The sequence below is a fragment of the Leucopleurus acutus genome (genome assembly GCF_964270905.1).
Source record: "Leucopleurus acutus genome assembly, chromosome: 2".
In the NCBI taxonomy this organism is placed as follows: domain Eukaryota; kingdom Metazoa; phylum Chordata; class Mammalia; order Artiodactyla; family Delphinidae; genus Leucopleurus; species Leucopleurus acutus.
Window position 1 is genome coordinate 140,038,554 of NC_139143.1, and position 13,738 is coordinate 140,052,291.

General features: G+C 41.5%; 1 protein-coding gene across 4 annotated transcripts in view; it reads left to right on the forward strand.

Annotated features, from left to right (window-relative positions):
* The first annotated feature begins 292 nt into the window (after positions 1–292).
* Positions 293–13,738, forward strand: part of DOCK7 (dedicator of cytokinesis 7) — a 210,501-nt gene continuing 197,055 nt past the window's right edge. For all 4 annotated transcript variants that reach the window (XM_082834071.1, XM_082834067.1, XM_082834068.1 and 1 more), the window contains exon 1: positions 293–514. In XM_082834071.1, the coding sequence (XP_082690197.1) occupies positions 477–514 (38 nt within the window). In that variant the 5' untranslated portion in view covers positions 293–476. The remainder of the gene's footprint in view (positions 515–13,738) is intronic.

The window sequence follows — 13,738 nt, forward strand, 5'->3', positions numbered from 1 at the left end:
CGGCACAGCACAGCCGCCTTGGCAAAGCCCTTCTTCCATTTCCTTCCGTTCCTTTTCGGGAGAGCCTGGCTCCCCACCACGCGCTCGGTTATCTTATTCTCTTGCTTCGCCAGGTCACTGGCCCCTCTCTGGCTTCTCTTTGCGTCCTCTTGGTCATGCGGGCCCCGCGGCAGCCGGGAGACCAGAGCCTGCGGCTCGCTCCCTCCACGCCCCAGTCTTTCTCTTCGCTTCCGCGGGCCGCAGCTGCGTTCCGAAGCCAGGGTTCCCGAGGGGATTGACGCGCTGAGGGGAGGAGCGGTTTCTTGCTGCGCGCCTCTCAGGAGCATTACGGCCGGGCTCGTTCCCGGCTCCGGCCGCCAGCCCCAGCCTCACGGGTCCGGAGCGGGGACTGGCGGAGGCGGCGAGGGAGGGAGCGCGAGTGAAGAGGCACGCGCCCGCCCGTCCGCGCCCAGACCGCCGCAGCCGCCTTAGCAGCCATGGCCGAGCGCCGCGCCTTTGCCCAGAAGATCAGCAGGTAAATCTGGGGCGTGGGGCGCGCCGCCGCAGCCGGGGGAAGAGTCGGAGAATCCTCCCGGCCCGGGCCTAGGAGGCGGGTGGGTGTGGCGACGCGGACGCCGGGATCCCGCGGCCTGGTCGGCGGCTGGGCGGAGGGGTGGAGGGGCGGAGGGAGCTCTCGGCGGCCGTGGTGGCTGCCCAGGCCTGGCGCCGCCCTCCGAACCCGGCCCTTAGCCCGCGCCTCGGCCGGCGTCGCTGAGAGCCCCGCACGCCCGCGCCCCTGCCTCCGCCGGCTCCTCGGGCCCCCGGGCCTGGAGTTCGCAGCGGCTTATTGAAGGGCTGGCGGGGGAAGCTCTTCTGCCGGCCGCTCGGCGCTTCCCAAATTCTTTGTGTCCCCAGCCCCGGGCTGGCCGGGGCCCTTTCCCTCTCCCCGCCCACCCCCGTTGCCCCTCAGGACGGTGCGGGGGTCCGCCCTCGTCTCCACCCCAACAAAAGATTCGGCGCGCGGCGGGCTCCCGGCCGGTGCGAGGCCCCCCCTCCTTCAAGCCTCTCACCCTTCCCAGAAATCTGACAGGAATCCTCTTTGCACCCAGGGGTCCAATTCAGAGTGGGCTCGTGCACCCAGAATCGAAAACGTACGGCCTAAATGAAAAGTTGAGAGCTTGTGGTCTGCACCTTCGGTGTCCAGCTGCCCGATCTGACGAATTGTAGGCTGGAGCTTGATCCTAGTAGCGTGTGAATGTAAACTGCGCCTGTGTTTCTCATAGCTCCAGAGGAAGATGGATGATAGGCAGTGTTCTTTATACACCGGCCCTTTGACTCGTGTTTTTAGAAGTCTAGCAGTGAGCAAGCGATCACGGTTGAGGTTTCTGAGCTTTTCACCCACTTGTGGGGAGGTTGCCACCTTTCTCTCCCCTAAAACTAAAAATTGAATTACGGTGGAGGATTGTAACATTTGTAGACTTTCATTGTGGAATATATCAGTGGGTATGACACTAGACATGTTTTGTTTAATAAGACCATATTTCTGTTCATCTGAAGTCCCAAGAGAAGAAACATTCGAATGTATTACTTTTTCGACAATTGTATTTCTGTGACTCTGGATCTTTTTAGTTTGCTGATGTTTATTAAAGATTTTTGGACCTACCAAACAGGTCGTTTCTTAACTGCTTGAACTTCCATAGTGTTACTCTCTTTTGGCACTTTTTCATTTAAAACTAACATCTGTTTCATTTAAGCTTTGTGCTTTTCTTTTTTTCTTTCGAGCTTTAAAACACGTATTTTATTTTCTCCTTAAGAGACAAAATAGCAAGTGCTTAAGAGCATAAGCTCAGACTGTGACCACGGGCTTAAATCCTGACTGTTATTTTCTAAGTTGGCACCTTGGCCAAATTGTTTAAGGTCTTTACTTGTTTGGAAAATGGGTAAAAAAACCGGTACCCAGCTCATAGAGTTGTTGCGAACATTAAACGGAATAATTTGTGTAAAGGGTTTAGTACAGTGTATGGCCTTTACTAGCTATCATGGAACGCTTAACAGTAATTAGTATAACCTAGGGAGCTGTGATAGACTTAATAGGAAATTATTACTTTTGTTCTTTTTAAAAATTTTTTTGTAAAATAACTTGGTTTTGTTTCTGAAGGCAGTGCCATTTAAAAGTAGATGCATTACTTGACATGCATGCTTAGTATTAATTTCTCTTAAATAGAACCAAAAGCTTATCTCTGAGAACATTGTGCTGATCAAGAAAGTGCACATAAGGGAGTTAGGTGTGAAATACATACAATGTCTGTTCTCCATTCATGGAATTTGTTCTCAGATAGGGCATGACAAAACACAAGAAAAAAAGATAACCAGTTTTGCAAAACAACAAAAAAATTCAAGTTAGTATAGCCGTTTAAAGTTATAAAAGTAAGGCAATGGAAATGAAGAGACATGCATTGACTGGAGAGATACTTAGGAGGTAGGCATGGCAGTGATTGATGATTGCTTGGATAAGGAAAGTGAGGAAGACTGAAGAGTCTGGGAGGACATCCAAGTTTCTGACTTGGGCAACCAGGATGGAGGCAGTTGTTGAGTAAGGGAGGACAGGAGGAAGAATGGGTGTGAGGGTGGGAAATGAGGTGGGATGGAGATGATGATTCAGTTTTGGACATGTTGATTTTGAGGTGCTCATGGAGCATTCCAAGAGAAGTGTCTATGAGGCTGTTGGTACAGGTTTAAGGTGCAGAAGAGAGATTGGGTTGGAGATCTAGATTTGGGAGTCATCAGCAAGTAGATTGTAATTAAAGCCAGAGGAGCAGATGAGATAGTTGAGGAGGAATGCACAGGCTTAATCTGGAGGGAAGACCAAGGACAGAACTGCTATAGATGATGAATTATTATCTGCTTATTGTGAATGAAAGGTACTTTCCTCCAAGTTACCCAATATGGCTGAATAATACCTCTGAATAGATTATTGTTCTGCTTCTTAGTTTCCTACTGGGGGAAGTATAGCACAACTCTGGAGACAGACTGCCTGGTTTGACATCCTAGCACTGCCCCCCATTGTGTAAACTTGGATGAGTTACTTCCTCTCACTTTTGCCTCATTTTCCCTATCTATAAAATGGGTTTAATAGTAGGACTCACCTTATAGGATTGTTGTAAGGATTAAATAAATCCATACATATAAAATGCTTACGACAGTGCTTTTTAGGTAATAGTACACAGTAAGTATCACTATTTTTTTTTATTATTACAGGATTTATAATATGGCCTAGGACTATTATTTGGAAGTAATAATCCTTTTTATGCTATACCTATATGAACTTTGTTGCTCTGTGAAAAGCCTGTTGCTACTGGAAAACTTATTTTTCTTTTTTAAAGCTTTATGATTTTTCAGAAACCTTTACTTTGAAAAGAATTACACTGATCTCTTTTCTGGCTCAGTTTTTTCCTAGCCCTTTGCATTTAGTGCTGTTATTTTTTGAGGCTGTGATTTGGTGATTTTTCAAAGCTCTTTATTGTGCAACACTGATTGTGCTACTAACCTTGGCTCATCATAGAAAAGCAGACTTCATGTCAAGTATTGCCTCTTGTCTGTTCTCCCTACATTTATGTATGTATGTATGGCTGCGTTGGACCTTTGTTGCTCTGTGTGGACTTTCTCTAGTTGCGGTGAGCAGGGGCTATTCTTTGTTGCGGTGCACAGGCTTTTCATTGTGGTGGCTTCTCTTGGTGTAGAGCACAGGCTCTAGGCGCACGGGCTTCAGTAGTTGTGGCATGCAGGCTCAGTAGTTGTGGCTCACGGGCTCTAGAGCACAGGCTTAGTAGTTGTGGCACATGGGCTTAGTTGCTCCGTGGCATGTGGGATCTTCCTGGACCAGGGATCGAACTCATGTTCCCTGCATTGGCAGGCAGATTCTTAACTACTGAGCCACCAGGGAAGTCCCTGTTCTCCCTACTTTTTGAGGACAAGGCATATGCCTTGTTAACCTTTGTAATCACTCCCTAGTGTATAATAGGTACAATTTATGGAATGTTGATTGTAGATAAATGACCTAGGATTTTGTTTGGATTATTTTGTCCTATCACTTGATATTCAGCTGTAATGAAGAATATTTGTGTATACTTAAAACACTTTTTACCACATTCTCATCTTCATAACCCAGAGGGCAGAAGAACATAGTAAAGAAGGTAGGCTCTAGATCACATCACCCAGGTTGAAATTCTACCTATACCAAATAATAGCTGTGTAATCCTGGGCAGTTGATCTAACCTCTTTGTCTTTGTTTGCTCATCAGTAAAGTGGAGCTAAAAACCTCTGTAGGATTAATTTGAGGATTAAATGAGATAATACATGTAAGACACTTAGAACTGTGCCTGAAACATAATAAGCATTCAAAAAATGTTAGCTGCTGCTATTATTCCTATATTATTTACTGTTATTTATTTATTTGTTTATTTTTATTGGGGTATAGTTGTTTTAAAATGTTGTGTTAGTTTCTACTGTACAGTGAAGTGGAGTTCCCCGTGCTATACAGCAGGTTCTTATTAGTTATCTATTTTATACATATTAGTGTATATATGTCAATCCCAATCTCCCAATTCATCCCACCTCACCACCCCCACTTTCCCCCCTTGGTGTCCGTACATTTGTTCTCTACATCTGTGTCTCTATTTCTGCCTTGCAGACCGGTTCATCTGTACCATTTTTCTAGGTTCCACATATATGCGTTAATATACGATATTTGTTTTTCTCTTTCTGACTTACTTCACCCTGTATGACAGTCTCTAGGTCCATCCACGTCTCTGCAAATGACCCAATTTCGTTCCTTATTGTGGCTGAGTAATATTCCATTGTATATATGTACCACATCTTCTTTATCCATTCCTCTGTTGATGGACACTTAGGTTGCTTCCATGTCCTGGCTATTGTAAATAGTGCTGCAGTGAACACTGGAGTGCATGTGTCTTTTTGAATTATGGTTATTTACTGTTATTTATTATTCCCATAATACAGATGCAGAACTGAGGCCTACTGAGAATGAGATTATTTGCCTTAATTGAGGTTCAAACCCTAGTCCTCTGATTTCAGATCTTAAATTATTATTATTCGACTGTATTTTCTTTCTGCAAAATATTTTCTTCTGTGGTAGTTCTAGATTTTCTAACAGTGCTGCTATTAGTATACCAAAAGTTATCCTTGTTTTCTTAATCTTTGTTAATTTCGTATCATTTTGCTGCCTAAGAAGCAGAATTTAATGAAAGGCTTTCATCAGATCTTTATTTCTGAGGAAAATCCTACATGAGTAGGATTTCCTGGGTATAGGCTTATTTATAACCTCAATTGTTTTTAGTCTTGAATCTGTTCATAACTCTGGCTGAATAGGCTCAATCTTTTAATCTACTTTGTTCAATTCATAATCTCACTCCTGATCAAAGTAAGTCCTTTCCACATAGTATCATCTATTTCAGTGCTGCCTGTTTCATCACTTTGGACACATATACCACTTCCCTGACCTTCTGTTGTACTCATTTCACTAACTGTTAATGCTGAATATCTAACCTATTTCTTGCTCCTGAGCTGCAGAGTAGTGTTAGAGGGAGACTAGAATAGTCCAGAGTTGATCTTTAAAAAAAAAAAAAAAAATTATTATTTATTTAGTTGTGCCGGCTCTTAGTTGCGGCAGGCGGACTCTTCAGTTGCAGCAGGTGGGCTCCTTAGTTGCAGCATGTGGGCTCCTCATTTGTGGCATGCAAACTCTTAGTTGTGGCATGCATGTGGGATCTAGTTCCCTGACCAGGGATGGAACCCAGGCCCCCTGCATTGGGAGTGCAGAGTCTCATCCACTGTGCTACCAGGGAAGTCCCCAGAGTTGATCTTTTATTAATTAATGTCTTATCATTTGAAATGAGGTTTATTCCAAATAATGTTTCTTATTTATCATCTTTGTTTCCCTACCCCATCTTTTAACGAAAAGTTTGGGACCATACCACATGAGTCCTTCATTTTAACCTCAGCATATGACTGTCCCAATATATTGTTCAACCATCTTTCTCTTGAGCCTGAAGGGTATCTTGTACCTAAAACTTACCTGTGTTATTGTACTTTGAATCCCATACCTTGCCACCTCCTCCCAACCTTGATCTCACAATTTTCCCTTTCCTTTCTAGCATCTTCAATCTATTCTTTTTTATGGATGTTTCCCTTAAGCCATAAGACTTATCCTGCCTTTCTCATCATAAAACAAAGAACCATCGAGTCTTCTGGCATTTCTGGCTGCCAACCAATCATTTCTTTTTCTTTTATAGTCAGTTTTCTCACATGTATGTGGTATAGTCACCAGTACTTCCTGCCTGTTCTCTTTCTCATCAATCCTGGGGCCATATGGTAGTGCTTACCATGCTACCTTATGTGTACTTGGATTATAGAACTCTTGAGAATTAGGAACATCTGACTTTTTTCTTTTGTTCATCACTGATTTCATGAGGTACAGTTTTTTTTCTTTCTTTTTCTTTCTGAACTTTCTCATGCTTGCCCTCCTTTCCCCTTTCCCCCTATTTTATATTGCTTTTCAGAGCTCTTTGAGGGCTGGTCTAGGTCTTTTTATCTACAGTGCTTAGCACAGAAACTTGTGTAAACTGGACGCATAAGAAGTGTAGGAATGAATGCCACCCTGCCACCTTGGAGCATCTTTCATTGCCTCACAACGAGGTCATGGCTGATCTAGTCCCTCCCTCATCTAATTCAAACGTGTTACAAATGAAGTCTCCCTAAAACACAGCTTTTATCATGGCATTCTTATGTTCAAAAATATAAATGTAGTGGCTTCTTATGGGGTTAAATCCAAACTCCTGCTTGCATTTTAAAGTCATCTATAATCTGGTCCTTCTCTTGTTGCTTATTCTCTAGCTTACATTTTGGACTAGTCAGTCTGGTGTTTTCACTTTACCTCCACAAATGCTCTGCTCATTTCCATCTCTATAACTGTTCTGTTGGTTTTTTTTTTTTTTTTATATATCCTGCCTTTCCTTTTCTATATCTTACCCTTTGCTTTAGAGTACTCCAAGCTGCTGTCCTGACATTTGGGATAACCATTTCCTTGCTTTTCTTTATTTTTACTACCTATGAATGCATCCCTAAGCAATATAATTTTTTATTTTTGAATTCATTTAAATAGAATCATACTGTATGTTTGTATGCTTTTCTATCTTACTACTTTTGCTCAAAATTATATCTGTCAGATTCAGCCATGATGTTACAAGCAGTTGAAGTTCATTCATTTTCATTGCTTTATATTATTTCATTGTATAAATATACCACAATTTTCCATTCTACAGTAGATGGACATTTGGGTTGTTTCCAGTTTTTGACTATTAGAAACAGTGTTGCTATGAGCATTCCCATACATATATTTTGGTACATATGTTCATGAGTTTTTCTATGGTATGCTCAGGTGTGGAATTGCTAGGTTTTTTTTTTTTTTTTGCGGTACGCGGGCCTCTCACTGCTGTGGCCTCTCCCGTTGCGGAGCACAGGCTCCGGACGCGCAGGCTCAGCGGCCATGGCTCACGGGCCCAGCCGCTCCGCGGCACGTGGGATCCTCCCGGACCGGGGCACGAACCCGTGTCCCCTGCATCGGCAGGCGGACTCTCAGCCACTGCGCCACCAGGGAAGCCCGAATTGCTAGGTTTTTATTGCTTGTCCTAGCTGTTTTATTTATCATCAAGTTTATTTGGCTATGCCAAACTGTTTTCTAAGATAGTTGTGGAAATTTACACTCCCACAATGTTGCCTTACATAGTTACCATCACTTGGTATTGCCAGCTTTTTCATTTTGCCAATCTGGTGGATGCATGATCCTATCTTATTGTAAAAGTTTTACTACATATTTGCTTGATAACTAATGAGATTGAGCCCTGTTTTGTATGTTTATTGACCATTTGAATTTACTTTTTTGTAAATTACCTAATTAAATACTTTGCCATTTTCCTTCCTTGTTTTTTCCCTTTGGATTGTCTTTTTCTTATTGATTTGTGTGAGTACTTTATATGTATTCCATAGATTAATCATTTATTGATTATATGTTTCGCAAATATCTTTTCCTACACTGTGGTTTGTTTTTTAATTCTTTTTATAGAGTCTTTTACTTTTTTTTTTGGGCTGCACATTGCGGCGTGTGGGATCTTAGTTCCCTGACCAGGGATCGAACCTGGGCCTCCTGCAGTGGAAGTGTGGGGTCTTAACCACTGGACAGCCAGGGAAGTCCAAAATGGAATCTTTTGAAAACTACGTTTTAATGCAGTATATTAGGTTTTTTTTTTTAACGTTTAGTATTTTGGGGGTCTTGTTTAAGAAATATTTTATTCTCTGAGGTCATTAAGATATTCATCTGATTTATAATAAACTTTGTAATTACTTCCTTTGTGTTTAGGTTTATATTCCACCTGGACTTGATATGTGTATGGTGTGAAATTTTAATTTTTTCAGAATGGATTCTCCTTTCCCCATTGATCTGTCCTGCCATGTCTATAATAGATGTGTGTGTCCTTATTTGTGGGGTTTTTTTTATGGGCTCTCTATTTTGTCCCAGTGGTCTAGTTATACATCTTTTCACTAATTATAAACAATTTTCATTGTAATAAGTTTTGGAATTTGGTAGACTCTCTCCTCCCACCTTAAAAAAAATAAGTGTCTTAGCTGCTCTTAGCTTTTTGAATTTCCGTGTATATTTTAGAATCCACCAAAAACAAACAAACAAAAAACTCCCAAATCCTATTAGAATTTGATTGGGATTGCATTGAATCTGTACTCAATTTGGGGGACAAATGACATTCTTATAATACTGATTCATGGTCGTGGTGTATCTCTCCATTTATTTAGGTCTTCTTTGTATCACACAATGAAATTTTGTAGTTTTCTCCGTAAGGTTCTTGCATATCTTTTGTTAGATTTATCCCTAGGTATATAACAATTTTGTATCAGCTATATACCTTGTTAAACTCTTGTTAAATCTAAGAATGTACCTGTGGATTCCTTTGTATTTTCTTTTTCTTTTTTTAAAAATTTTTACCAAAGTTTAATAATAGTCCTTGATTCTTCAAAATGGGCACAGGCTTTTCAACTCTGGACAGTCCTCAGGTTACACAATAGCTTTGTGGGACTGATTCAACCAGAACTGTTGTGCTTTCTCAGGAAAACACAGGGTCAGTCTTTTTAAGGAGACCTTATATTCCAGCTCCATACTTGAGAAGCTCCTGGTACAGGAAGACTGAACAAAGCTGAGGGGGAAGATCAGGCTGCAGTCAACCTACTTACTCTCCTGTGGCCTTTATATTTTCCATGTAGACAGCTGTATCATCTGAAAATCAAGAATTTTTGTTTTTTCCAAACCTTGTAACTGATTTATTTTTTTGTGTTGGTCTGCAGGCTATTATCTTGCATTATTGTACAGATTTTTACTACCATTTCTACTCAACATTGTGTTAATATTGAGCATCCTCATTTTGTTTATAATCTCAAAGGGAAAGCTTTCTGTGTTTCACTTAATATTAAGCCTGGTGATTACTGTAGGTTTTTTGTAGGTACTCTTTTAGGCTGGGTTCCCTAGAAAATAGAGACTGAAACAAGGATTAAGAGTTGAGGCTTGGACTTCCCTGGTGGCGCAGTGGTTAGGAATCCGCCTGCCAATGCAGGGGACACGGGTTCGAACCCTGGTCTGGGAAGATCCCACAGGCTGCGGAGCAACTAAGCCAATGTGCCACAACTACTCAGCCTGTGCTCTAGAGCCCGTGAGCCACAACTACTGAAGCCCATGTGCTGCAACTTCTGACCCCGCATGCTGCAACTACTGAAGCCTGAGTGCCTAGAGCCCATGTTTCACAACGAGAGAAGCCACCGCAATGAGAAGACCACGCATTGCAACGAAGAGTGGCCCCTGCTCGCCGAAACTAGAGAAAGCCCGTGCACAGCAACGAAGACCCAACGCAGCCAACAAAAAAAAAAGTTGAGTTTTTTTCTGGGAGGCATAATCCCAGGGCATTAAAAGAGAAGAGGAAAGTGAAGAGAAGGATGGGAAACAATGTAAGGTGATACCTTATCTCATTGGCCACTGCTTCACAAAGAGCTAAAGAGAGATCGTTTGCCAGGTGTGCACGCTTGGCCGCACAGGATATCTTTAGACAGAGGAACAGTTCCTTAGATGTGTAGATGGGACTGTGGAAGAAGAGGAAGTTTATCTACCTGCTTTTCTCCTGCATCCTGTTTTCCATTAGTCAATTCAGTCTCCACAGAGAGTGAGTTTCCTTTAGTTTCTGGGATGCATCTTTTGAACCCCTTTGGCAACCGCTTGAGATGTCTCTGCTTTTTCAGTGGCCTTTTACAGAAGAGACTTTTTGGTTGCAAGTGACAGAAACTCAAATCAGATTAATTTGCACATATAAAAAAAAAAGGTGCTGACTCATGTTAACTGAGTACATTGGGTCCAGGGATACAGGTGATGTTAGTAGGCCTCTTATCTTCATGTCTTGGCTAGATTTTCCACAAAATTATAACAAAATGGTTACAATGAGAATTGACAGCCCCAGGCTCGAATCCTACAAGTTTAGCTATGGCAGAAAAGATCCAGGGACACAGTTATTGGTCTGGCTTGGATCACATGTCCTTCCTTGAACCAATTACTGTGTTTAGGGATATAGGGGATTCTGGCCAGTCCTGGGTCATATGTCCTCTGTGGTTTGGGGGAGAGATGTGATGGTGTCAGCAACACCCAATCTCAAGGAATGAGTTGCTTATCAAAAAGGAGTTTCTAACCAAAAGAAGGAGGGTCATAGTGCTGGTCCCCAAAACAACTGATATTCTTTAAATAAAATTAGTCATTTGAAGTTGTGTAGCATCCCTATAATCATTTAAATATATAGCTGTATAGTCAGCTCTACTACCTGCTAAAATTTAAATGTAACTGGTGAAATACAAAAAACAAACAAAACCAGGGTAACCTGATGCCAGCTGTGGATCCCGTCTCTTAACTTGGTTAAGTTTAGCTCTCACCTTAATGCCAACTCACAGCCTCCCAAAGAGGTCTACTTGGTTCTTGTTTTTTGGCTTTCCCATGCTTCTTTCTGCACCTGCACTCCTGCATCCACATGAGGTGTTCCATGTTTGTCCTGTTACACCAGAAAACTGAACTCCTTCACTCATGTCAGCCTTTTAATGATTTTAAACTTTGCTAAAGATACAGGGGTGGTGGTAAGGAGCCTCAGAGTCCAAAACTTTCTTAGTGACTCCACTGCAACTCCTCTTTTTCCTGTCACCATCATTCTTTCTCTGACTATAAGCAATTTCTTACCCTTATCGTCACAGAGTTGTTCCAACCATATCCAAGCTCTTTTTGTTTTTTAAAAAGACAACTTTATAGAGGTATACTTTACATACCGTACAGTTAATTCATTTTAAGTGTACCATTCAGTGATTTTTAGGAAATTTATAAAGTTGTGAAACCATCACCCACAATCCTGTTTTAGAGCATTTTCGTCCCCCTCCCCCCAGAACCCCTTGTGCCAGTTTGTAGTCACTCCCTAGTTCCACCCCAAGCCCCAGGCAACCACTAATATGCTTTATGTCTGTCTCTCTTTCTCTAGATTTGCCTTTTCTGAACATATCATATAAATGGAATCATACAATATGTGGCCTTTTGTGTCTGGCTTCCTTCACTTAGCATAACATTTCAAGGTTTGTCAAGTAGTAGCATGTATCAGTACTTGTGAAGTGGCATTTCATTATGGTTTTGATTTGCATTTCCCTAATGATTAGTGATGTTTTTCTTGTGCTTATTAACCATTTACATATCTATTTACATATCTGTCTATATTGGTGAACTATCAAAATCTTTTGCTCATTTTTAAATTAGATTATTTATCTTGTTTTTGAGTTGTAAGAGTTCTTTATATGTTTTAGATAAAGGTCCTTTATTAGATATATGATTTGCAAATATTTTCTCCCTGTCTGGTTTGGTTTTTTATTTTCTTAATGGTGACAATGGTGTGTTAGTTTCTGCTTTATAACAAAGTGAAAAAATATGGAACACTTCACGAATTTGCATGTCATCCTTGCACAGGGGCCATGCTAATCTTCTCTGTATCGTTCCAATTTTAGTATATGTGCGCCGAAGCGAGCACTTAGTGGTGAATTTTGAAGCACAAAGATGTACATTTTGATGAAATCCAATTTATTAATTTTTTTTCTTTTTTATGGATCATGATTTTGGTGTTGTTAGATCTAAGACTCGGCTTAATTCATACTCAAGAAGATTTCCTTCTCTGTTTTCTTCTAGAAGTTTTTATAGTTTTAGCTCTTACTTTTGGTTTATGATCCATTTAGCATTAATTTTTGTGCATGGTGTGAGAAGGGGTCGAAATTCATCTTTTGTATATGAATGTTCAGTTGATGTAACACTCTTTGTTGAAAAGACTGTCCTCTTCTCATTGAATTACCCTGATACCTTGTTAAAAATCATTGATCTGTATGTCAGTCCTTACAGTATCAAACTGTTCTGATTACTCTCATTTTACAGTAAAATTTGATAGCTGGAAGTGTAAGTCCTTCAACTTTTTTCTTCTTTTTCAAAATTGTTTTGCCTGTTCTGGATTTTTTCCATTTCTGTAAACATTTTAGGATCAATATCAACATGAATTTTACCAATTTCTGCAAATATTCTTTTTTGTTGTTGTTGTTGTTGTTTGTTTGTTTGTTTGTGGTACACGGGCCTCTCACTGCTGCGGCCCCTCCTGCCGCGGAGCACAGGCTCCAGATGTACAGGCCCAGCGGCCACGGCCCCCGGGCCCAGCCGCTCCGCGGCATGTGGGATCTTCCCGGACCGGGGCACGAACTGCATCGGCAGGTGGACTCTCAACCACCGCGCCACCAGGGAAGCCCTCTTGGGGTTTTGACAGGGATTACATTCAATCTGTAGATTAGTTTGGGGAGAATTGCCATCAACAATATCAAGTCTTCAAATCCATGAACACAGGGCTTCCCTGGTGGCGCAGTGGTTAAGAATCCGCCTGCCACTGCAGGGGACATGAGTTCGATCCCTGGTCCGCGAAGATCCCACATGCCGCGGAGCAGCTAAGTCCATGCGCTACAACTACTGAGCCTGCACTCTAGAGCCCGTGAGCCACAACTACTGAGCCTGCGTGCCACAACTACTGAAGCTCGTGTGCCTAGAGCCCATGCTCCGCAACAAGAGAAGCCTCCGCTCACTGCAACTGGAGAAAAGCCCGCGCGTGGCAATGAAGACCCAATGCAGCCAAAATAAATAAATAAATAAAATAAATTAATTAAAAAAAATCCATGAACACACTGTCTCTTCATTTATTTTGAGCTTTTTTGATTTCTCTTAGTAAAGTTTTAAAGTTTTCAGTGTGCAAGTCTTATACTTCTTTTGTTAAATCTATTTCTAAGTATTATATTGTTTTTGATTTTATCATGAATGGAATTAAAGAATTTGGTTTGTTTGTTGCTGGTTTATAGAAATACAATTGATTTTTGAATTTTGAATTTGTATCTTCTGACGTTCCTGAACTCATTTATTAGTTCTAGTAATTTTTGGTGGATTCCTTAAGATTTTCTGCCTACAGGATATATTGTCTGTGAGTAAAGATAGTTTTATTTCTTCCTTTCCAATCTTAATGCCTTTAATTTCTTCCCTTTCCTTCCTTCCTTCCCTCTCTCCTTTCCTCCCTGTCCTTTCTTCCTCCTT